At 38.8% G+C, this 26,512-nt stretch overlaps 1 protein-coding gene across 1 annotated transcript in view; it reads right to left on the bottom strand.

The window, feature by feature from the left end:
- Abcc2 (ATP binding cassette subfamily C member 2) overlaps nt 1–25,885 on the bottom strand; it is a 47,760-nt gene extending 21,875 nt beyond the window's left edge. Inside the window, exons 1-17 of the mRNA XM_048807020.1 lie at nt 25,702–25,885; nt 23,891–24,064; nt 17,699–17,824; nt 16,205–16,339; nt 15,875–15,982; nt 15,255–15,310; nt 13,688–13,922; nt 12,309–12,472; nt 11,123–11,300; nt 9,437–9,691; nt 8,308–8,373; nt 6,355–6,492; nt 5,674–5,820; nt 4,064–4,148; nt 3,350–3,416; nt 1,291–1,417; nt 445–621 (exon numbers count right to left, since the gene is read on the bottom strand). Of these exons, the coding sequence (XP_048662977.1) occupies nt 445–621; nt 1,291–1,417; nt 3,350–3,416; nt 4,064–4,148; nt 5,674–5,820; nt 6,355–6,492; nt 8,308–8,373; nt 9,437–9,691; nt 11,123–11,300; nt 12,309–12,472; nt 13,688–13,922; nt 15,255–15,310; nt 15,875–15,982; nt 16,205–16,339; nt 17,699–17,824; nt 23,891–24,064; nt 25,702–25,734 (2,271 nt within the window). The 5' untranslated portion in view covers nt 25,735–25,885. The remainder of the gene's footprint in view (nt 1–444; nt 622–1,290; nt 1,418–3,349; nt 3,417–4,063; nt 4,149–5,673; nt 5,821–6,354; nt 6,493–8,307; nt 8,374–9,436; nt 9,692–11,122; nt 11,301–12,308; nt 12,473–13,687; nt 13,923–15,254; nt 15,311–15,874; nt 15,983–16,204; nt 16,340–17,698; nt 17,825–23,890; nt 24,065–25,701) is intronic.
- Between the last annotated feature and the right edge of the window lie 627 nt (nt 25,886–26,512).

The raw sequence follows: 26,512 nt of genomic DNA, 5'->3' as shown, positions 1-26,512 counted from the left end.
AAAGATTCATTTTCAGTAATAAAAGAATGGATGAAAACATTTTAAATATATAGAATAAAAAATTTATAAATAAATTAATGCTATGCTTGTATAGTTACTTAAAAATATAATTTTTTTATTTAAAATCTATTTTTATAAAAAGATATTTAATAGCATGAGGCATTTAATAATACAGGTAAATCTAGGGCCAGTCATTGTTAACTTAGCCTCTCAGTCCTTTGATTCATCATCTTTTATTTAGGTTATGTAATTCCAATATTTGCTTCTAAGTAAAAAGTTTAAAAATTCTGACTTATTACACAAAATTTTGTGGCCAGATAATACAAACACATTTTCTGGTGTTTGTTCCAAACACGACTAGCAATATTGATCAACTATGTTACTCTATGTACTTTGCCATCATCCTCATTTTTTTTTTCTTTAATATCTTGTTGTCCCAAGTACCTTCTCTCCGATCTCAGCTAGGTCTCCTCCAGGCAATATTTCCAAGTCTGGGAGGAGAGCACAAGCCTCCAGAACTTGCTTGTACCTCTTTTCATTGAACTCTGACCCAAAAAGGATGTTGTCCTTTATGGTGCCATTCTGAATCCAGGACTGCTGAGGGACATAGGCTGTGGTGCCCTAGACAGGAAAGGATCAGACCATGTGAAAGTTGTACCTCCAGAAATGCAGGGTTGAAGGATGAGATGGGCAGAAGTGGGAGGAACAAATAGAAGTTAGACTTGGAGTATAACTTATTCTAATTAGGATCCCATTCTTGTGGTTGTACATGATGTGGAGTTATTCTGGTTGGTTTTCATATACAAGTATAGGAAAGTTATGTCCGATTAATTCTACTGTTTTTCCTATTCTCCTCCCCGCCCTCCCTTCCCTTCATTCCCCTTTGTCTAATCCAATGGACTTCTATTCTTCCTTTGTTGTAGGTTGATGTTGAGTGCCATGCCAGTACTGATTTTACAGACCACTGTTTTTTTGTTCTTGCTACTGCTTCTGTTGGTACTGTAGTAGAAATCCCCACTCTCTGAAGAAAGACGTCTCTAATGAATAGTTTTCACACTTTACTATATATATGAGAATCACATGGGAAGCTCATTAAAAATGCAGATTCTTAGAACCTATTCCCAGAATCTGATTATATAAGTTTGGAATAGGGCAGAGAGTCTATTGTTCACAAATCTACCAGATGTCTCCAAGGCCTCAACTACTAGTATATTCTCCCCAGTGAGGAAACAGCCCTAAATGGCCCATATTTGAAGGTCAGATGTCTTCTCCATTGGCATTCCCTCTCACCTTGATGGTGATGTGCCCATGGACATTCTCCATTTCTCCCAGCATGGCTGACATCAAGGAAGATTTCCCAGAGCCTACAGTGCCCACCACAGCCACCAACTGGCCTTCCATAATGTCCAGGTTCACACTGAAAGAAGCAAAATTATTTTGAAGACAATGAGGGCTTCGAAATCAAGAGTAGTTCAAGCCTTGACTCTCCATGAAGTCTGGTATTATGAGATTTCCCTCTCAAGATTGGAAAATTAACCTTGGACATATAAGACCTCAGTTCTTTAATGAAAAAAAAAATTTTTTTTTGGTACCAGGAATTGAACTCAGGAGTACTCGACCACTGAGCCATATCCCCAGCCCTATTTTGTATTTTATTTAGAGTTGGTGAGGATGGCTTTGAACTCGCTATTCTCCTGTCTCAACCTCCCAAGCTGCTGGTATTATAGACGTGAGCCACTGTACCTGGCTTTTAATGAAAAAAAAATTTTAATATATATTTTTTAGATGTTGATGAACCTTTTTCTTATTCATTTATTTGTATGTGGTGCTAAGAATCGAACCCAGTGCCTCACACATGCTAGGCAAGCGGTGTACCACTGAGCCACAAGCCCAGCCCATAATGAAAATTTTTTAAAGCTCTAAAAGGCTAAAGAATGAGCTCTAATTTATCCAACTCCTTTATAAACTGTGCTAAATGTGTGTTTCCAATGGAAAAATCCTCCTAGGACCAACATGGTACCATTGAATAAGATCCTGATGGGAGTCTAGAGACCTGGCCTGGTTCAGGTCCTAATTCTGCCACTGCTGGGTTTCTAAGCTAACAGAGTTAGACTAAATCAATGTTTTCCAAATTAGGTTATTCAATGACAAACTAAATGTTACTTATTTTTACGCAATCTTTCATGTATTCAATGAATAGCACTAGCTGAAAGCAGATTCCTTGGTCCCTATGGGAAGAATGACTTCTCTGGCTGAGATGGAGCCTTCACTGGGCTATAATCCTAAAAACCTGGTTTGCCAGCCTTATGATTTGAGTCCCTAGAACATTTGGAACATTGAAATCTTGCTCATAGTCTTTCTGAACCTGCCCATTGAGTTGAACTTTTTCAGACTTATAGCAGTTAAGTGGGAACTGTGCCTACTTTCCCCTCTACAAAGGGAAGTTTTTAGGTTGGGAGGGTTCAGAGCAGGGGCTCCTTCCCTGACTCATCCTGTGGCTAGCTCATGAGTCCATGTTCAGGACTATAGGGATAGGAGAGAAGGGCAGGAAGTCATAAGAAGAGAGATGATACAGCATGCTTAGCTGTGGAGAAAGACAGGGCCTGCTCTGTTGGCAATGTGCTCATTGGACTAGTTGGTGTGCCTAAGAGATACTCTTTGTGTAGCAGTGTGGCAAGAGGCTTGGGGTAAGCCCACCTACATGACAGAAGAGGTGGCTTCTATGGGGTTCAGTGTAGGAATGGGTTATTTTGATGTGAAATTCTAGACAAAGAATTTTATAGAGGTAGCTCCCATTGTGTGGTCCGTGGGGAAAAGTCAGATACTAATGTTCCTGACTATTATTCTTTTTTAAAAAAATTTAAATAATATTATTGTATTTTTATACCTTTATTTTATTTATTTTTATGTGGTGCTGAGGATTGAACCCAGTACCTCATACCTGCTAGGCAAGTGCTCAACCACTGTGCTGCAATCACTAGAAGCCCCCAGATTATTATTCTTAAATGAATGAATAAACTTAACTTTCAGGTTCTTGGTGTGCCTCTACCATACCCAGAGACCTAGGCCACTTGCCAACCCTGCTGTCTCCATCTGTTATCTGGGAAACAAACATTGTCATGGGTTTTCAGCTGGACAGTCAGACCATCCTACAATAGGAAAGCTGGATGGCAAAGGTTCAGGATCTTTGCTCTCAGTTTATCCCTCAGAGGCTTAGTCTGCACTAGTATCTAACTGAACACATACACATAGTTTGTTTCCCCATGTATTCTATTACAGGGAATTTTCAGAAAGCAGAACAGTCAAGAAGAATATTAAGGAATAACATGATAGTAAGGAGGCAACTCACTCTTGGATTGTGGTTTCTGCATCCCGATCCCATGTAAAGGAGGCCTCCGAAAATTGCACAGCTTTGTCTGTTGAAGAAAAGGCCCCCTCTTTTGGTTACCTGTAAGCCCCCATATATCTGCCTTCCCTTCCCCAGCCCTCATGACTCTCCTTCCTCTATTAATTCCTAAGGTCACCTCTGTTAGAAGGCTCCTAGGATGAGAATAGAAGGGGCCTGCATATTTGAAGTCCTTTTTTATTTAGAAGTCCTCAACTTGGTAGCCCAGATTCCTGACCTGTAGATGCCCTGAGGACATCTCTAGGCTCTCTGTTGCCCAGTCCCCTTGTATGAGTTCACCTCCTTATACATGAATCCCCACCCTGGATTCCAGACCCACTGCTCATTATGTTCATGGATAACTGTATTCCTTCACTCCAGGCTACCTTCCCAGCCCCACACATGTGGCTCCATCCTGACCTCTGCTTCCTGGATCCTTTGCAGGATTCTCTGTTTTTTCTCAGAACAGCCTGGCCCAGCTTTGCTTAGCAATATAGCTAGGCAATCCACTCTGAGTGAAAACATAATTTAAGCTAACACATGCTTATTATACAAGCATAAGATCAAGACTAACCCTCCTTTAATTAGTTTGTTGCCATCCCCTCCCAAGCCCCGAATGTCAAAATTCTGGCACCAGCACTACAAATAATTTGGGGAAACAACTTCCAAATTGTTTACCAAAATTGCGGACATGTCGAATGGCAGATGTGTCCAAGTCATCCCCTCCCAAGTACTTCTCTAGCCGCCTTACAGAAACGGTAGCCTGGAAAGGACACAAAGGATCTCAAAAATAAAAATATTTCAATAACTAACAAACAGGGAAAGGAACTTGTCATTACCCCCGGATTTGCCATTTTCCACATCTAGAGCCTCCTGACCTTCACCACAGACTTAGCCACACTTCATCCCTGGAAGCCATCCCCAGATAGAATCAAATTAAGACAGCATTTCAGCCCTTCAGGAAACACAAGGAGTTCAGCTCTACTGCTATCTCTGTCCAAACTCTGGCCCTGTTTCCAGAAACTGTCCCATGCCTTCTTCTAAGACAAAGCCCTAATTTCTACCTACTTCTGGTAACTGGGTCCCTGTCTTGCCCTTACTTAATTGAGTCTATTCTTTGATGATACCTCCAGCATCTTAACTGAGCTACCACTGGGATCCTCTATAAAGGAATTGACCAAAGCTGAAATTGAAGTTGACTTAAGTGTTGGCAGAACACCCAGTGGTACCTGGAATGTGAAAGCTGAGGAGGTTTTAAAGAATTTTCTACAAGGACGTTTTTCATCATCCTTCCTATCTTCTAATGAGGTTGTCATAAGATGGTCCTCACGACCACCTGACTTGTTGAAGTATTATTAGGCTTTCTGCCTGTACCTTCCTTAGGGACCAACTGTAGGCTATAAAAAGTGCTTGTTTCAGCTCCTCAGAAACAAGAGTGTCCCACAGTCCATGCTGTATTATCATTCAAACCCTTTTGCTTCAGTGTTATACTGTGGGACAAGGAATGCAGGGAGCTGACACCTTTGCTGACCTTGCTTTTGCTATCTATGGAATAAACTATATCTGAAAAGAGCATATTGTTTCTTTATTGGCCAAATTGGTCAGCCTTTCTTCATTCTCTTCAGGACAAGGAGGCCTTCTCCTAAACCCCAGTCCTTCTGATGGCCAGAGCTGTCTGAAGCAGGTCACCACACTTCTCCTGTTCCCCATCATTCTGGCCCCCTTATCAGTCTGCCACCTGCCTTGTGAACTAACCCTAAGGTCGGATCCTTGGCCCATCTCAGAGCTCAGTTTTCAGAATGCAGATATGTCCTCTGGCCCATCCAAGGCCTCCTAAACTTAAAACTCATCTTCTGACAGCAGAAGGCTCCAAATTTACCACTATATGGGTTCATGCAAAGAAAGGGTCTTTCTCTCCCTTTGTGCCATATTTGTCTAATGTATCAACACCTCAAAAATCTTAGAAAAATCCATAGAAAATAGGCTGGGAAAAGGGCTTTGAAATATTCCCAACAATAGGGCTCATCATAATAGACTTCATAAAATTCACAAGATTCCCTGTGAGGTAGATAATACTGGTATGATAATCCTAATTTTAGAGCGAGATATATTGAAGCTCAAGAGAATTTGTGATTTAAGTAAGATCAAACCATTGGCCTCCAGAGATCAAACAGATCTAACTGAAAGTTCACCAGCAGAAGCTAGAAATGGGACATAATAGGTCAGTTATTCTGGCCTCTTGGGTTTTTACCCAGAGATAAGCAGTTAGCAGTGGAGTTCCTATGTACCTGGAGCACAGAGGAGATCACCATGGGAAGCATGCCCAGGGGAAATCGCAGTATATTGAAGAGGGTGATGGAGGTGAAGGCCTTTTCTGCATCCAAAATATTGTTGCTATCCACCAGAACATAAACAGCAAACGTGATCACAGACACCTGGGAAGAGCAAGGTCATAAACGATCTGTTCCGAAAAGGATCCAACCAGCTCTGGGCTAAACTTCAGAAACATAGTATATAAGCATTGGGAGAACCTTAAGGATTATCTCAGCTTCCCGTTACTGATGAGAAAACAGACAAAGAGAGGAAGATATATCTTGCCCAAGTTTACAAAGCCAATTAATAGATTGCTAGGACCACAGTTTGGGTCTCATGTCAATATTCCTCTCACCATAAACTCATATGACCTCTCCCAAGAAGACAAGGAACCATCCTATACACATCCAGTCATGCTAAACATCCTGAAAGCTTTCTCTTGGTTACCAAAACAGCAAACAGCACACAAGGGTAGAACTAGAATTGGGACATAATGTAGGGATGATGATATGGAGGTTTGATGAGTGGGAATAAATTCCCTGGATTTCTGGATTAGGCCTACAGACACTGGGAATCTCTCAAGAATAGACATTCCACTTCAGGAAGCTGACCCAAATCCAAAACCTACCCAGTCCACTGACTCCTCTGCTACTCACCAGGACAGGTGTTACTTGTAAGATAAGTATCATCACAGACTGCAGCTGACCAAAGAACAGCAGGTTCTTGAGCTCTTTCTTCCGAAGGTTGTGGACTTGGTCTTTGAATGAAGGTTCCCAGGCAAAATATTTCAGGATCTAATAGGTTAGAAAAAAGCACATTCCACACTGTTGTCCTGAAAGGGCAGCAGGTGTGTCTGATCTACCACATTTAAGGATATGCTCCCTTATTTGGAATTTGGAAATCCAGATTATAAAGAATGATTATAGAGAGATAGCTTGTATTTGTTGACAACTTGCTACCTACAAAGAATTTTGCATGTATTATCTCATTGAGTCTTTATTGCAACCTGTCCCAGTTTGTCAGGGACTAAGGAGTTGCCAAGACTTGGGTCCATTTGTGCTAGAACCTAGAAAGTTTTGGAAAAAACATGGTGAATCAGTCAGTCTGCTTTTGTAGAAAATACAAGGAAAAAGACTGAAAGAAGTGAAGCAACTTGCCCAAGGTCACCAAGCTAGTAGTGGAGCTGAGATTCAAAACCAAGTCTTTTAATTTTGTTCCATTAGTAGAGAGACAGATCAGAGCTCTGAATGGAAAAATATCAGGGAGTTTGGAAAAAAAAAAGCCTCTTTTTCATTTTTTTAAAATTTGGGGTAATATTAAAATCCATGAATTCAGAACACTTTTAAAAAAAAAAAACTTACTGGCCACCTTTAAAGAACAAAATGCATTATTTTGAAATCTGGGAAACAAGAATTTATCTTGCCTATCCTGTACAAACTTTATTTTAAGGAACCAGCTAGTTGATAAAAGACAATTCTTTATAGAAATTCAAGTAATCAATTCACAAAGGAATAACAAAATTAAAATATCACTCACAAAATTTTCACTATTTTGCAACTCCTAATGAAAAAATAGGTCTAAGAAACCATCATAAAATTTGTACAACCATATTTGTTTTTCACCTGGTTGCATATTAGAATGCTCCAGGAAGCTTTTCAAAAACGTAGGTGCTTAGGCCTCGACCCCAGAGAGTTCAATTTAAGTGAACTGAAGTGAGTCTCAAACTTCACAGGTGATACTAATGTGCTACCAGAGTCTCAAAGTGCTATCCCAGGTGAAAGAATAAACCATGCTGATAATGCCTGAGCTCGATGAGTGGCCACCCTTGCTGCTATTGTGAAGCACACAGAACCATTTGAAAGTAACCTTTCACCCAAAGAAAATCAAATCCAAATCTAAGTAAATCTACTACCAATTTATAAGAAATACAGGAAACAAGGTAACTTGGTTCCTTCAAGATGACAGAGGAGTGTTGCAAATTAAGGTCACTATCAACAAAATGCCATATGTAGACATTTTTTAGATCTTTATTCAAATTAACAAACAGTTAAAAAAGAAGATGAGTATGAGGCAATTGGGAAAATGGTATAGAAGAATGATTGCTATTTTTATTTTTTAGGTGTAATATGGTATTATGGTTCTGTTAAGAAAACAATAAGGACGTCCTTTAGTAACACACAAAAAGTACTTACTAATGAAATGACAAGACATCTGAGGTTTGCTTTAAAAAAATCTCTCAGGTGTGACAGGCGGGGCGTGGGCATACAGATGAAACTAGTTAGATCAGGCTGACCATGGCTGGGGCTAGGTCCATTCAGCTTCATTATATCATTCTATTTTTGTGTATGTTTAAAATTTTTTTGCAGTAAAATGTAAAAACAAACCAAAATAAATGTAAATAAAAAATATATCAAGGTTTAAAAGAGGGCCTGGAAGGGATGATAGGAGATGAAACAGAACACTTAGGGGTAGACAAATCAGGAATCATGAGACATACAGTAAAGGCCACGGAGCAGGAACCCACAATCCCTACTAGAATTTATTAAGGGCCAAGAAATTCACTGCTTCTGCCATTGCAACCAGAGGGCTACCAACATCAGGCTTCTTACCTTGATTCCGCTGAGAATCTCATTCATGATTTTCAAACGTCTGTCTTTATTTTTCATATTTTGGAACTGCCAGGAAAAGGCAAAATAAACAAAATATGCTTCCATGAGAAAGGGCCCAGGTTTGCAGCAGGCACTAGTCCTCGTGATACTCAAGACTGTCATTTGGAGCTTGAGGTGATGGCATTCATCTCTCTCCACTCTCCCCTCTGCCCACTCTAGTCCATCTGTCCCTACTTTCCTTCTGATCCTGAAACAGGCCCATCTTGTTTCTGCCTCACCATCTCCATTTGACTAGTGTCTTATTAGGTCATTCCTCCCTTCCCCTAACCAAGGCTTGCCTTTCATGGTCAGACTTGTGACTGGTTTAAACGTCCCCTTCTCACAGAGGACCAGCTCTCTTGACCTCCTAATTGAAAACAATTATCCGCTCACTCCCTATATTTCACTCTTAGTTCTCTGTATAGTACTTATCATGATCTGATATTTTTCTTCTTCTTGTACTGCCTGTCTCCCCACCCCCAAGCAGAATGTAAGATTCAAAAGAGCAGGAACCTTGTCTTATTTGCTGCTGTGTTCTCAGAAAAGAAGATGTGCAACAAATATTTTTAAAACTATTATTTGTAATGAAATAAATGCAAAACATATGAAGGAATAAGTCATGAACACCATCAAGTCAACCCACCAAGCCTGTGATTCCTGGAAGAACTAAGGACTGTCCATGTGGAGCCCTCCCACCTGCCTGGTTGAAGCAGGGTTATTGCCAGGACTTAAGAGTTGGGATCACTCATGTGACTACTCTAAGTGGTTGGTTTTATCACTATGATAGATAAACAGAGTCAGAAATCCCTGTTCTGAGGATAGCCCAGCAGAGCAGGGTAAAAGAGTTATGTGCCAGTTCTCCAGGGCACCTTTCCCTCTTGAGTCAAGCTCTTCCCTCTAATATGAACGAAAACCATATAAACCCTAAGAGTGGTCAGAAGATGAAAAGAGAAAACAGAGAAAGCCAAGTATATTCGGGATGATGGAAAGTCTTGAACTAGCTTTGCTTTGTCCTAACTCCTTAAAGAATTAGAGCAACTAAAAATGTTTACACTTAAAGAAAGCATCACCGGGATGACTGTTTATTCACCTGAATACTCCTATTCTTGGTGGCCAAAAATCCATTAAGTGGGATGAGGAGAACCATCACCCCAACACCTGCTAAGACTGAGGGTCCCAATTCACTCCATAAGAAGAAGATGGATAAGACAATCTGTAGAACAGTTGACCACAGCAAGTGCAGGTAGTTGAACACATCCATGAGCTTCTGGGCATCCACAGACATCAGGTTCACTGTTTCACCAATGGGGTACTTCTTTCTGGCCAAGTTGGATAAGGTCAGTGCCTAAAGATAAATTTAGATCAAAATTGGGATTCATGAGCAAGGCCCAGAATATTGGGGAGGAGAAGTAGAAACACAGGAAATGAGAATACAATGGAAGGATGTGGACACAACTTCTTCAAGGGACAGTGACTCCTTGCCTCCAAATCTTACACATGCTATTCTCTCATTCTTGACTATGCTTGTCTCTTATTTCCACCTTTCCCCAACCCCACTTATCCACACACTTCTTAGACCAGAACACTCCTATTAATCCTTTGGTGTCAATTTAGATACAACTTCTGAGAAGACTACCCTGACTCCAAAATTTAGGATAGATACCTCTTCTGTGTACTCCTAAAAATTCTGTGCTTACCTTTTTCATTACCTTCATTACAATGAACTATAATCAATTTGTTTTTCTATTTCTGTACTAGAGGTAAACCCTGTGAGGACAAGGACTACATCTGTCCATTTCACTACTATATTATGTGCACTCGGTAGGGAATCAAATACTAAAGAATGGGAGGAAAGAAAGGATGGGATGGAGGGAGGAAATCAGCATGTGTTGATTCTAGCCTTGGAGACTTTTGAAGTAGCAAAGTTATTTGCAGCTATACTCTCATATTGAGGTTTGCAAGCATTCCCAAGAAGGACAGAGATTTTAGAATGGAGAGGAAAGCTGCAGAGTTTACATATCTGAAGTAAAATGACTTGACAATTGTTAGGAATTTATAGGTAATACTCAGAGGCCTGAATCTTATAATGTGGGCTTCCTGCTCTCATGTTAGAGAATTCAGAAGGCTAATACCCACAGGTCTGTCTCAATGATGCTTTACACAAATACACCAGAGCACTGAAACTAGCTTATACTATGTTCACAAAGGCACCATCTGGTGTGGCCTGCATCTTCTCATGAGAATGAACCACCTTCTAATTCTCACAGAAACAGCATATGGGCTGTGACTGACCCTAGATGCCCACCTCCATCCTACTCCTAGAAAATTCTACTGCCATCTTAATCCAACAATACATTCTTTCAAACATGCTGGAATTCTTGATTGTATAGTAAAAAGAGAGAGAGATTTCTAAAATATTAGGCTACCAAGGTTCAAGAGGAATCATGACCAGCTTCTTTCCCGCCTTTACATTTTCTGTCAAGGCATTTTAGCATTGTCAAGAGAGATGCAGAAAGAGAGGCACAAGTATCTAAGTCCTGTAGGCTGAAAGGCAGATCCTAGGCAGCTTGCTAGCTTCCTAAGCTGACCTCCCTATGTCTAGAAACACACTTTTCATATTCAATTTCCAAAGAAACATTTAAAGGAGTCTGTATGGCTAATCAAAATCAAGTATTGATATTAGTTATCATCTCCATCAAGTTTCCTTAATCTTGGAATAAATGCTCATGTTGGCTAAGGGAATTGTCTTTTATGATACATGACATAGTCTGCTTACCTTCTTATACACAGAAGCTATGACTGTTGTCCGTACACTCATCCCCATTATGAAGCACAATTGAAAATAAGACTGAAGGCAGAGAGACTGGATGAGAGTCACAGCAAACAAGAGGATGGCATAGACATATCCGGTCCATGCATACATGTTATGGTCACTTACAAAGGAAATCAGCAATCTGCCAGAGCAAAACCAAGGAAATGATGCCCATTAGTTAGGTCTCCAAAGGCTCCTCGCTCTCCTCATGTACAGCCAATTGCCCTACTCTTATATCCTGGGTAACAAAAATGATCAGAATCATCCAATGCCTTTGGAAGACCCAAGAACAGTCTTGCCAATGTTCTTGCTTTTATCTGGAGATGGCTAGCAAGAGCTTAAGATTGATAACCTATGGCTGTGAGAATGGATAATTATTGAAATGCTCCAGGTAAATGACACTCCAGTGCTTTGGCCCTGTCTTATCCCACTCCTGGGTAAAAGTTAGCTTGTGGGACAAGTTAATCATTTCTAGACAATGAAACCCTAAAAATTAGGACAATATCCAGAATGAGTTAAAAGGGCTTCCCTTATGGTGGTCCATTCCAGATCATGCCAGACAGCAAAGTTTATCTTATTAGTCTGAAACTCTTAGGAAAGGCTGTGGCTGTGGGCAGAAATGAAGTTAGTTGCTCCCCTGGGTGTGCTGTCCACCTTTGGGCATGGCTCAGATCATAGCAGTTCCGTTGAACAACAAAGAGGCCTAACCTGTGTCTGACCTCCTATGAAGTGGTAGTGGAGTATATGAGAAAGAGAGACACATGTATATATCAGCTTAAATCTTGAAAAATTCTTTGTGCTCTACAAGAACTCAAAGCTGTTAGGAGAAAAAAATTATGAGCATTTTTTAAAATGAGAATTTAACCAGGCATAGCAGTACAGGCCTGTTATCCTAGTGACACAGGAAGCTGAGGCAGGAAGATCACAAGTTCCAGACCACCCTGGGCAACTAGCAAGATCCTGCCTCAAAATAAAAAATAAAAAGCTCAGGAGTAAAGTGCCCCTGGGTCCACTCCCAATTCTGCCATAAATAAATAAAGAAAGAAAGAAAGAAAGAGTATTATTAAAGCTCTTGCCTGCCTACACAAAAGGCAAAAGGGAGGGTGGCAGAAGTAACCCTGAAAGTATAACCCAAGGCCTGGGGACTCACTTCAGCAGCTGAGGATTTAGAAATACGAAGATATCATGTATTAGCTTCAGGAAGAATGATTTCAGGAGCATGATCCAGAAAGTCTTGAAGAGAGTTATAATTAGCCAGGACTTGGGAAAGTCTTCTGTGGGCCCAGACTTCTTTTTTTTCTTTTTAGTTTCTTCCTGGATACAGAACCAAATATCAGAGTCCACAGAGTTGTGCAGTACAAGATCTTGTTCCTGCCCTGAACAGCTCCAGATTTCTAGCAGTGCCTGTGAGCCCTGTTCCCTTCTTTGTATAGCTCTTAACTTACTCTTCATCACCCAGCTGGCCCCCTCCTGTTCCTCTCTCCCATTTCTAACTGATATTGTAATCTATTTTGGTTTAGGAAAGCAGGCAACTGTAAAACAAAAAACAGAGGGCCTAAGGGGCAATCCTGAGAGGGAAGGACATGGATATGATAATATCATTTTCGAATTCTTAGGTGTTTTTTTTTCCCTTGCTTATGGTTTTTGGAAGATGTTATGGATTGAATTGTATCCCCCTCACCCCAACAAAAGATATGTTGAAATCCTAACCTTTAGCAACTTAGAACGTGCTCTTATTTGGAAATGGGATCTTTGCTGGTGTAATCAAGTTAACATGAGGTCATTAGGGTGAGCTGTAATCCAATATGACTGGTGTCCTCATAAGAAGAGAAGAGACAGACACAGGGAGAATGTGGCCATGTGATACCAGAGGTGGGGAATAGAATGATGCATCTACAGGCCATGGAATGCCCAGGATTTCTGGCAAAAACCAGAAGAAGGGAGAGGCAAGAAGGGCTCTCTGTTACAGGTTTCAGAGGGAGAATGATTCTGCTGATATCTTGATGTCACACTTTTGGCCTCCTAATCTGTGAGATAATAAACTTGTCTCTCTGTGTGCAGGGCATCCAGCATGCTAAGCAGGTGCTCTACCCCTGAGCTACACCATCAACCTATACTGTTTAATGCCTTCACTTTGGGGTACTTTGTTATGGCAGCCCAACAAAACTAATACCCGGGGCAATAATGACTCATTTAACACCCTCTTTTTCCAGTGTTTTGGTCTCATGTCCCCAATTCTGGCTTCTTATTAGCTGCTAATGATAACTCCTATCAAGATACAAATATTGTAAGGCTAAGATATTATTTAGGGGAAAAATTAGTGGACCTTTTTACACATACTCAAAAGGAGAGAGAATAGTACATTATACCTCCATGTATCTATCGTTACTGGTATTGTGAATACTACCAATAATATAAAATACACTTAAAAGTACAAAGTACTGAAAAACATAGGACAATAACCACCATGACACCGCGTCTTGCCTGAAACATACAGTACACTCACTCAGACACTTTTGGGAAAGTTACCAGGACAAGGACATCTTGGCTTTGACTCTGGTTCTTGTTCAAGTCATGCAATGTGGCTCCAGAGTTCCGCTGGGATTTCTTCTGCTGTCGTTTCTGGAAGGCCCGCCTGGCTTTCTGCAGCTCTTTTGCCATGAATATTTCAAATCTGCTCACTATTGTCTTGACTTTAAGTCCTTCATCAATATCCCAGACATCTTCAAGTGTCAAAGGTTGCTTGTAACCTTTCAGAACTATGCTGGAACAAGAGTGACCCAAAGGCTGAGACCCCATAGGCTGCATCACAGGTGGCCTCTCTGCTGCTTCTATTGAAACCTGCTTGCCAGATCTGGGATATAGGGGTAAAGAATGGGACTTCTCCACTGCTCCACTATCCCCATCTCTTGGATATTTGAAGTTGACACAGGAGTAGGGAGAACAGAAAAGAGAATGTGCAGGGATAATAGAATGTGTTCAAAGACAGCAAGACAAGAGGAAAAGAATTGGCCCTACTTTGTTAAGATCCCAAACCCATCACCTTCCTCTGCTTCTGACCCCTTCCTCCTCTAATACTGGCTGTGTCTCTGCACTCTGGCATCTCCTTCAGGGGATTCCATAATGCCCTTAGAAAGTAGAGTGGGCCTCATGGCTGCCTCTATACTACCTCTCTAGCTCAGGGCTCCCCAAACTGGGTTTTGAGAACATCGTAGAAAATAAATTACATCTTTCTTTGTAATAGCTTCTAACTGAAATCCAGCTTTTCCTTCTAATAAGAGTATAACATGGTGCTTTGTCACTAGGAGACATCAAAAATGTTTTCATGACTAATTTATATTCATCACTACTTTAACATTAAGGTCATTATTAGACCCACCACTAGATCTTGTTATTTAATGTATTGATTTAAAAGCACATGTATTAAAATGTCACAAATTTGCTTTTAAAATATTTTGATAACTATACTTCGATGTAGTTTATTTCTTTTGTATTCCTGTGTCTTTTACCTTATGCATTTAAAACATTATCTGAGAAGGGATTCATGGGCTCCACCAGTCTGCCAAAAGGGTCCATGGAACCACAAAGGCCAGGGATACTTGTTCCAGATCCTCTGACAGCCAGGCCAGCTATTTCATCCCTTACCCTCCAAACCTGTGCCATGCTGCTTGCCTCCAAATTTCCCCTTTCCTGACCTGCTTTTTTCTCTTTTCCTGTGGAACTCCCAGGCTACCAAGAGCATTCCCTCCCACTCTCTCTTCAGCATGCTAATCTGCCTAATAAATGGGGCTGAATCAAACTGACCTGTAAATCTTACTTTTTTTTTGTTATTGTTGTTGCTGGGGATGGAACCTAGGGCCTCATGCAGGCCAGGCAAGTGCTCTAACACTGAGCTACATCCCCAGCCATATGACTTATAAATTTTAACACCCTATGACTCTAAGTAGAAAATAAATGGAGGCCACAGGAGGAGTTTTTGTTTATTTTTTTTGTTATGTTTTGTTTCGTTTTTGATTTTCTAAATTAAGCTTTCCTTCACTTTCAGAAAAGTGAAGGGGTAGAAACATAGAAAACCCATACTCCAGGCATTTCCTACCTGTCATACCAACTAAAGGTAATGCTACTCAGAAATGAAGCCGTGGATGATGGATTCTGAAAGATACAAAAAATTTAAAAGTAAATCAATTGGAAAAAGGAACTTATGGGACTCCACAATCAGAAGTTGATTTTTCTAGGTATGATATGCGAGAAACTAGATATAATGCTAAAGTCAGTTGGTCAATATGCTAATTTGGAGATCCTAAGATAACTACTAATGGAATGGTAATCAGATTTTCTGTCATAGATGTATAAATTAATTGCCTATGTTAAAGATTGATGGGTGAATATAAAAGTCAGTATTTCAATATGTTCATCCCTATTTCCTTAGGTATAAAATATTCTATATTATAAGTTGAGCATCCCTTATCCAAAATGCTTGGGATCAGGAATATTTCTGATTTTGAAGATTTTCAGGTTGTACAATAATGCACAGACTTTCTGAATTTTTCAGATTGGGAACATTTATTGATTTCAGATTTTCAGACTAGGGATGCTCAACCAGTATCTTATTCTGGGCTCATGGAATCTCTATGATACCTAGGTATCTTAAAGTGTTATTTGTTAAGATATCCTCCAATTAAAGAATATATGAAATGGGAATATTTAGAGTCTCACATTTGATGAGTCACTTTTTTCTGAAAATGCATAAAGGATCAGGATCAAGATCTGGAATCCATATGAGATGAAGAACAGGCAGGAATAGGCCAGATTGGAATTGCTGTCCTGTGGGGTTAAAAAGAAAAAAAAAAAAAAGAAAAAAGAAAATGAGCCTTTTCTACACATTAAGACTAACTAGCCCATAAAATATCAAAGCTATAGTTAAAGCCTATTATCATATCTCCATAATACAATTCTGTCTTGGAGTCAAACTTCTTGATGTCACTTACTCTGACTTAGAAGTCACCCAGAAGTACCTCTTCATGTCACCCTCTCTTTTCCCCTTACCTGCAAGAGTGCCCGAATCAGACTCTGAAATTGGAAAGTGCCACAGAGTATTGAGAGAATCCAGAATAGGGACAGGAACCAAGAGTTCTTCTGTATACACCATTGCCTGCTGTCTTGGATCAGCAAAACCAGGAGCTAGAGAGATTCACATAACGTTGTGAAGAATAATGTCATTAACCAAGGGCAGGAAGGGAGAGGATGTCAGAAAACATGGGGAAAAGGAGGATTGGTGAACCTAGTCTGGCCAGGCAGACAGCACACAAATGCCAAATTGTTTCCTCCCTAATACCAATTCCTTTCTAGAGCCTAATCTCTATTCACCACACTTGGGTGGGAAGTAAGCCAGAAAAGCAGAAGGTCACTATCTGCATTTTAGTGGAGGTTTAGTAACCTTTTAAAGAGAAAAAAAAAATGAATATCAGGTAGCAGTCAAGTCAAGCAGGCAAATTCTGATAAATAGGTACAAGTTGTCTGTGTCTTGATTTTCTGATATTGGATTGAACAAGTAGTTTTTTTTATTAGTTGCTCATGACAATACAATGATCTTGACATTTTTTAAAACCTAAATCCTTGCCTTGTATCATCATTTGACTTAGATATATTGGTACCATAGACCTGGTGCTATTTGTTAGTGAATCAGAATTTTTGAGGAAAAAAGTGCCAGGATTTGTAGTATTTGCCAGTTTTCATGGTGTAAATACTCTCACTATGGTAGATTCCAAATTCCAACATAATATCACTAAATGCAGGTTTAAAAAGAGATACACACAATCAGCTCAGTTTGTGTGAGCTTCAGTACACTAGTGTCTAGACCCTTCTTTGCTTGTTCTGTAACAGTGATAGCCAATAAAAATGCCTGGAGAGGCCTGGAAGATCATATTTCTGAGTAAAGGCCAGGCAAGAGAAGCAGGAAGCTGTGCCAAGCACAGTCTAAAGGAGGCAAATGCTTCTCAGTCTCAGCGGACTGCTGCTCTGTGGGAATGCAGGTCCATGGTTAATCAGACATTTTGATTTTTCAAGAAAGCTTGCAAATACAAATAATGATGTGTCATCCTCCTCTTTTAAAATGAAAGCAACTAATTCAATTATTTTTAAACAGTGTACAGACCCCCTAAAGACTTACCTGCAGGACAGATATGTTTCTGATACCAAATTTACACAATAGCTCTAGACTTAGTGATTAGTCACCAATCAATTTAAAATAACATTTACAACATTTAAAAATTCTTTCACATCAAGAAACTTAGACATCATCTGTGACACTTAGATAGCAAGAAGGCATAAGGTTGAAGAAAGCTCTATAAATTAGTGTTCAAAAGAAGAGGAAAAGTTAAAGTTTGTTTTACCCTATTACAACGAATCTGGGCTTCACTATAGAGCCTTGAAAAAGATAGATAAAATTGGTCTTAATTTCATCCCCAAAGAATATACTTCAGCTAGATGTTTATGGGTAGAGAGAAGATTAAACAGGGTGGAAGTGGCGATGGGTCTTACCCATGTGCACAGGTAGAGGATTGGATTGGTATATCTAACAGGAGGGATTGTAGCTTCTCCAGAGTCTTCTGTGAGTACAAGGGCCAACTCTATGGCTGCTAAAATAAAAAGAAACCCAACAAGCACCTGAGAAGGGAAAAAATCATTGTTAGGAGCAAGTTCTTCTTCTTCTTTTTAGATTTCTTCTTCTTTTTTTTATTGGTGCAATACCTAATAACAGGATTCACTCTTACATATTCATACATGTATATTACATAATTCTGCAGATTTCATTCCTCAGTGCCTCTTCTTTCACACTCCTCCTCCCTTCACCAACCCCTTCCTCTATTCTACTGGTTTCCCTTCTATTTTTTATGAGACATCCCCCTGCCTTTCCCCCAATTTTTCTCTCTAACTTCCACATATGAGAGAAAACATAAGAACCTTAATTTTCTGAGTCTGGCTTATTTTGCTTAACATAAGAGCATGTCATTCTTTGTAAGACTCTTAATACCGAAGGATTTCTAGTAATGGATAGAGAAAAAAAAATGGTATGTAGTGGCACATATTTATAGTGGTATAGATAACACAATATATATTTCTGAAGTAAATGAATTCATATAGTTTAAGTAATGAAATAAAGTTCAAAGCTTGCCATGATGAACGTTTCTGAGTAATTGAGGGTGATGACTTTAAAATATGTCCACAAATTTTTCATACTCCTCCCTTCACAATGTAGAGCTCAGTTCCCCTTCCCTTTAGAGTGGGCTGGACTCAGTGACTATTTCTAATGATAGCAAATGGTGGAAGTATGACTTTTAAGACTCAGACCATAAAAAGCAGTGGGCTTCTTTCTCCTTGTTCTCTCTCAGATCACTAATTTGGGGAAAGCTACCAGCTCAAAATGACTCATTTAGTACATTTATTTATCTCTCAACCCTTCTCATCTAATTAAAATGATAGTGAAATAGTACCCAGGAAATAAATTCATAATAGTAACGAGAATATAAATGGAGAAGGGTAAGCAGGGTACCCCCAACTTGGATAATGACAGAGGGACTCACTCTGAACATCTGTGTTAAATAACTTGGCCTTTTTTGTTAAAACACATACAGAACTAAATTCCTAGGAAGTTTAGAAAAATCCAGTACTAGCAAAGACAGCCAAAATGATTAAATAGAACAATCAATTCTGGGATAAAACAAACATGATAAGTGAACAGAAGAGAATTTAATATATTTTAAATTAATATTCTAAGAGAGATTTTATTTTTTTTCCTCCTACAATTTGAGAAGACACTGCATCCAGAAAGAGGTGTCTTTTTTTTTTAAAGGTATATTCAGAAGTTAATATTTTTTGGCACTGGGGATTAAATCAAAGGGTGCTTTGCCACTGAGCTACATTGCCCGCCCTTTTTATTTTTAATTTTGTGATAGGATCTTGGTAAATTGTTTAGGGTCTCCCTAAATTGCTGAGGCTGACCTTGAACTTGTGATCCCATGTCAGCCTCCCAAGTCTCTAGGATTACAGGCATGTGCCACTGCACCAGTGTAGTTAACAATTCTTGTTTATTCATAATTGCTATAAAAAATGTTCTTTAGGATAACTGGAAGAAAATATTGAGGAAATCTGAAGGGGAAAAGGAAAAATAGTTGGGGGGTACAATTGAGAAGGAAGATCAATTCAGAGAACTCAACATCTAGCTAAAAGAAGTTCTAGAGAAACAGAATTTCAAAAGGAGAAGAAATGAAAGGAGTAAAATATGAACATTTCTCAGAGATAAGACATGAGCCAGGCAAGGTGGCTCTGCCCTTATTTCCCCCATAATTCAGGAGGCTATGACAGGAGTATTGTGATTCAAGACCAGACTGGGCAATATCCCCCAGGAAAAAAGAAAAAGAAAAGAAGGGAAAGAAAAGACAGGTCTTCAGGTTTCAGGTTTACTGAATGGAAAAAACAAACAAACAAACAAACATACATGAAGACAGATGCTCATGAAATTTTAAGACATGAAGAATAAAGTGCATAAAAGCTTCTAGCAAGGATAACAGGAATGAGAATTCTAACTCAGTAACAGAGGATGTTGGGGAACATTGTAGCAATATGCTCTTAGTGAAAACAAAAAAAAATAATACTAGCACCTAGAAAGTAAGGACTTAGCGACTTAATTTACTGTCACTCTTTCTGAAAATTTTATTTGAAAATATTCTCCTATAAAAGGGATCCAAGAAATTTTTTTAAAAAAAATATGTATTTTTTAGTTTTAGGTGGACACAATATCATCATTTTACATTTATGTGGTGCTGAGGATCGAACCCAGTGCCTCGTGCATGCTAGGCGAACACTCTACCACTGAGCCATGATCCCAGCCTGGGATCCAACAAATTTGAGGACACTAATTCTCTTATGTTACACAAAGAGGCACTGAGATGTAGAATTTAAAACTAATAACAGTATTTTTATGTATAAAGATAACAAACAGAAGAACTGAAAAAAAATCAAAATAAAAAGGTTGAAAAGAAAAAAAAAAAGAGGAAAGGGAAGCCAAATTTCTCGTCCTTACCTTTCAGAGACGGCAGAAATAGATCTTTTTTTTTTTTTTTTTAACTTGGGAGATCAAAAATATAGGAAAAAACACATAATTTGCAGATATAGAGGTAATCACTAAAAATAACTAAAATGGCCTCTACAGAATGAGACTGGGAAGTCAGGGATGGGGGTAAGGAAGAGACTTTTGCTAGTGTTGTTTTGTTTGTTTGTTAAAGAGAATGAAAGGAAACATACCTTCACACCTTAGTAGGAGTATAGCAGAGTGATACAATTATCAATGGATTTAATTTTCTTCCTATTTCCAAATTTTCTATAACAACCACCCATTATTTTCATTATCAGAAACATATGCACAATTGTATTGATTAGGAACAAGAAATATTATGGTTGTTTAATGATTTACCAAGTTCTTTCTACTCTTTGCCCTTGATCTCTGATTTATTAGAGGAGCTTCAACTAAAGAGTTTACTAAACTCAACTTTTTGTTTTTTTCCTTTCAGCACTGTGGACTGAACCCAAGGCCTCACCCACACTAGGCAAGTGCTCTACCACTGAGCTACATGCCCAACCCTTTTTATTTTTGAGACAGGGACAAACTAAGTTGCCCATGCTAGCCTCAAAATTTTGATCCTCCTGACTCAGGCTCCCAAGTACATGGGATTACAGGTGTGTGCTACCATGCCTGATATCTAAACTCAATTTTCTAAGGAGATACAATTCTATTGGTATCTAAAAAGAAGGGAGTATTGTTTACCATATTTGATATCTCTCCATCTCGGCAAGGTAGTCCTTCTCCCAGTGTTTTATGAATGAAAAATCACTCTGGTTGAATCTTCTACTCATTACAGAGAGTATCTACTTTCACCACTTCCCTAGAAGACAATGTGTAACTTCAGCTTCAATATTTTCAGGGACTATATCCCTCAGCTGCCCATTCTATTATCAATTATTTTTATTAGAAAAAGTTTTGGGAGCCGGGCGCAGTGTTACATGCTTATAATCCCAGCAGTTTGGGAAGCTGAGGCAGGAGGATGGAAAGTTCAAAATCAGCCTCTGCAAAAGCAAAGGCACTAAGCAACTCAGTGAGACCCTGTCTCTAAATAAAATACAAAATAGGGCTGAGAATGTGGCTCAGTGGTAAGTGCCCCTGAATTCAATCCTCAGTATTCTCCCCACCTCCCAAAAAAGAGCTGGGAATGTGGTTAAGCATCTCTGGGTTCAATCCCTAGTACCAAAAAAGAAAAGACAAGGAAAAGCTTTAGGATATTTAGTCAAAATCTACTTCCCTAGAACAAACCCCTCTCATTTATCTTGGTCCTGCTTTCTGAAACTTTTCAGAACAAGTTAGACAATCTTCTATGTAATGCTTCTGCAAATACTTGAAGATGATTCTCAGATCTCACTGGCTCAACATCAAGTCCATTTTTTGCTGCACATCTTGCTCTTGACCTCAGAACTTCCACAGCTGCCATTATTCATTTTTACATTCAATTACCTATTGTGTTCTGGGTCGTATACTTAGGATGTACCTTTAAGCAAACCAACTGGGAGAGTCACTTACAGGTAGGTCAAGCAAGATGACTAATTCTAGTTGAGATAAACAACACACTAATGACCAAACAACTTCAATATCAATTCAGGAGAGTCAGAGAGAAAAAAAAAAAAAAAAAAAGGCAGGTAGGAGAGGAAGCTGAGAAGAACAAAAAAAAAGGTGGGGGGAACCCAAGTTGAAGACTGAGCCTAGGAGAAAGTTCTCATAGAAGAATTTACTTTATGAGGAACTACACTTCAAATTATTTCAGAGGCAAAATCAATCATTTGAACATTTTAAGAATAAACTAATGTATGCTTGTCACACTCAGAGTAGAGGATGAAAATTAAAACATTAATTATAAATGGATTTCCTGAGACTGTGAGTTAGGGTGGGTTATTATAACTAGAAAAAAAAAAGGTTAAGACATTGCTTTTTATTTTCTCTGTAGAAATTGTGCTTAAACAATGGGGTATATAAAATGGAATAATTTTCAGCCATAAAAGAAATAAAGTATTGATACATGCTACAGTAAAAAGGGTGAACTTTGATGACATCTGTTGAGTGAAAGAAGTCAATTATAATAGACCATTCATATGAAATATGTAGAATGAGGAAATCTTTAGAGATACAAAGTAGATTAGTGGTTGTTTAAGGCTAAGTGGGAGGAGGAGATAAGGGCTAATGGATTTCTTTTTGAAGGACTAAAAATGTTCTAAAATTGACTGTGGTGATACTTGTGTATATCTGTGACCATACTTAAAAAATTGAATTATTTAAATGTGAGAACTGTATGGTATGTATTCTTTAAAAATGAACTAATAAATTTTATTAAGGCGAGGTACTGGTTTGCTCATTACCCAGCCTCTTCTTGAAAGCTCCAGAAAAATGATAGAAAACCACTCAATTGATTGACTGTAATCGCAAGTTCTATTTCCAAGGGTGCTGAGGCATGTTTTTCAATGTTCAGAATGTTAAACTCTAAAGTTTAACACAGTCCTGACTCGGCTCCTGCTCCCAGGTACATTTAATATCAACTTTCAACAAGTTTTGAATTCAACCTGAATGTTCAATATATTCTGGGTTCTGTACTTGGGCCAACAAGGAGACAATGATCCTACACCAAGCTCTCATAGACAGAGACTGACAAAACCCACTACCAGCCCACCCTGGTTTTAATGTGAATCCTACCTTCCTTTCAAGTTTCCAGTTACTGAAGGTCTACGTATGTTCATAGAACAACAGAATCTAATTTGCCCTTTCTAAAAAACTGTTTAAAGATTAATACAGGTAGAAAAAAAAACTAACAAGAGGAAGCAGATGGTAGATTTTATGAAGTAACTTCACAACTTTAGTTGAAGGCCTTAGCTCTGTAAGATCCCTTCCTGACTTAGTCCCGGACTCTCTAGCATAGCTCCTGTCCTTTGCATTATTTCCCTACTCAGGCTTGTTACCAGGCACACTAAGCCTTCCTCTTTCCACTGTGAATGATCATCCTGACTGATGGAATACTCTGGGAAAATGGAAAATCTATTTCAAATCCAAGTTTTGTGAATGAGTGATGGTTGGATTGCCTGTATGGTACAGAAGTCATAGCCGGTGGTTCATTCTCACCTCATGGTAGGTGAAACTGAATTATAGTCTCCTGATTTATTAGAACAGCTTAAAGACAGATGATCTATTGTTCACTTCTCAAGTACCAAAAGGAGAATAACAATTTGACTGTCCCACTACTTGTCATTTGTTTTTAGGGAGCCTAATACCCATAAGAATGAAGAATCACTAATTTTATGCAAAAATCAAAGCTACTTTGACTAAGAAATATGACAAGAGGCCAATGAGACATAGGTTACACCCAGAGGATGACTGTACCTGAGACAGCAGCACCTGAAAAATCTTTTTTTTTTTAAAGAGGTGGGGCGGGGGAGAGAGAATTATTATTATTATTATTATTATTTTTTTTTTAGATTTCGGCGGACACAACATCTTTGGTTTTTTTTTTGTTGTTTGTTTGTTTTTGTTTTGTATGTGGTGCTGAGGATCGAACCTGAGCCGAACGCATGCCAGGGAAGAGGACCCTTAGAAGATGTCTCTATTCTGTTTTTAGAGTTGAAAATAGTGGGTTACTGTACCTGCTTAGCAAGGTAGAATTTGGTTATAGGAGATCTCTTGGTCCTAGATTTATATACATGGAGAAGTTGCCATGGGGCCAGGAGCCAAAGGAAACCCAAAGGAATCCACACCAGAACAGTTTGTTCAAAACATAGCGGCAGGTCTGCCTCCGGACTTTCCAGGAATGAGGAATTCTGGGGAGGACCAAAAGGGAAGGTTATTGGATACATGCACTTTTGAAGACAAGCCCTTCTCCGCAAACACTTGCTTCCAAACAATTTTATTTCAACCCCATATTCATATTCAGCTTTACCCTTTAACTATCTTGTATTTTCCTGTTTATCCCGATTAATACAAATTCACCATTTAATGATATTTACTGAGTTTTCTAGTCAACCCAAACTCTAAAAACCTATTTTCTTTTGAATTTCTGTAATAGCTATTCTGAGTAAAACTCAACACAACATTTGACAAATTATAGGAAGAAGAGGGACTATTCCTTAATCCAAAGGGGAGAATAGATCCCTGGGTATAAAAGCGTTTTCTTATTTAGTTTCTAGCCCTAGTTGAACTCACTAACAAATGGTCAAACATGCAGACATCAGATAGGCAGAATGCTTAGTCATACTGACATTTGATTTATAATAGCTCAGAAGGCTTATATCAAAACTAAGCATTCCTGGCCAATTTCAGCACAGGAAGGACAATGGCACTATTGGACAGAAACTCACTTTGCCAGCAACTTTTGTACTAGTCTCTGCATTCTGTAATAAAGTATCTTGTAGGGTGGAGGTGCAACATCAGGTCTTATATCTGAGTCTCTTCCTGTAAATATTTTTAAAAATTTTTTTCATATGACTATTGGTAGTGCCTTGATAAGATGATTTGGCAGATAATTCTTAGAATTTTCAAGAGATGGCCTGTCAAGATAGTGGGGCCTATTAAGCCCCACCTTCCAATGGTATCCTGTCCTGGCCTTGAGGGCTTTGGGGCCCAGCTTATTCCTACCATATGAAGAGCTGCTCATGTGCTTTACTATCTCATTCCTGCTCCTATGATCTCTATGCAATGTTGTCATCCACCTTCAGAATTCTGAAGATTCCTCTAAGATATTTAAACTATGTCAATCACCCTAATTGACTCCAGGATTTTCAGATGACAAAATCACTAGGTCCAAGGTCCTTTCTCATTTTCTGTTATACTAAGCCATTTGGTACTGTTGATTATTCTCTGTTTGGAAACTCTCTGCTTTCTGTGGTTCCATGATGGAAACTATGCTTGTTCATTCTCTAAATACCTGACCTCTCCATCAGTGCTGTTTCTTTCTTCCCACCTCTAAAAACAAGATTGTCCAATTCTAATGGTTCATAAGTTATCACAGTTCTCATATTGCCCAAATTTGCATCCCTGGTCTCAGTTTCTAGTCCATACTACTAGTTGCCATTTCATCTAGAACATATTATCATTTCATCACTAACATATCTCAACAAGACTCAATTGAGGACCCTCTACCCCACAAAGTAAACAACAATTCCCATTCCTAATGCTGAAGAAATTGGAATTTTTTTCTCTATTTCTCCGCAGTTAACTTGTCCAAAAAACAAAAAACGAGTCTGGGACACAATAAGCATTTGTTAAAAAGAATAAATCATATTACCTTTCCTAAATGATATATCTTCTAGAGATATTATGAATATCAGGCTTTTAAAAAATCTGAGTTTTAGATCAACTGCACTTATGACTTTTCTGGTTCTTTTTGGTGGCCACTCTCACATAATGTATCACTTGTTCTAAGTTTAAGAAAGTAAACAGGATAAATGTGATTTCTCACCCAAAAAGTAGAGTTGCAGAAGTTTTCCACCATGATCCCTGGAGTACTTCTGGAGTGAAAACTTCTCACTGACTACTCTTGTTTCTTGTTTTCCTCAGAGAAGGCAGATGAGAAGCGGCAATGTGTTATTTCCCATTCTGATGTCCCGATCTTCCAAATAAAGGCAGGTATCCTGACCTTTCATCCCAACAACTTAATAGTTAACCCTGCCTGGATGCATGCTTACCTCATTCCAGTAGATAGACATGTGACAGATAGACTCACCAGTTCTCAAAGTTGCCAGAGCCTCTGTATCCTGGCCATATACAAAAGAAACCATGGAAATATTCCAGCAGAGCCAGCCAGCACATCAAGAGTACAATATATTTTCATTCTCCTGAGGACACACATGGCCTACAAGGGGCAGCATCAATAGAGGGACATACATCCCTAAAAGTGCAGCTTTACTTCTGTTTGAAGTTTTCAGAGTTTATAGACATGTGAAATATGTACTCCTCTGTATTTTTTATGAAGAACACAGAACCTAAAACATGATTAAAAATAGAATAAACTATTTTTTAAATCGGTTTATAAAATAGCACACCCAGTGTGAAAAAATATGTAATCATGTGTTTATGCAACAAAAATTTCACCTTCACTGGTTGGATTGCAGGTGATTTTTTATTTTCTGTTTTACTTGTCTGTGTTTTTTGGGTTTTATTTTTCATAATTACCGGATATTATTTGTGTAGTAATATTTAGGCAATTTTGTGGTAAAAAATATATAACATAAAATAAAATATTAACCATTTCTAAGTATATAGTTCAGCAG

Source organism: Marmota marmota, unplaced genomic scaffold, assembly GCF_001458135.2.
Source record: "Marmota marmota marmota unplaced genomic scaffold, marMar, whole genome shotgun sequence".
Lineage (NCBI taxonomy): Eukaryota > Metazoa > Chordata > Mammalia > Rodentia > Sciuridae > Marmota > Marmota marmota.
Note: the sequence above shows the minus strand (reverse complement) of the source record. Positions and strands in the feature narration are given on the sequence as shown.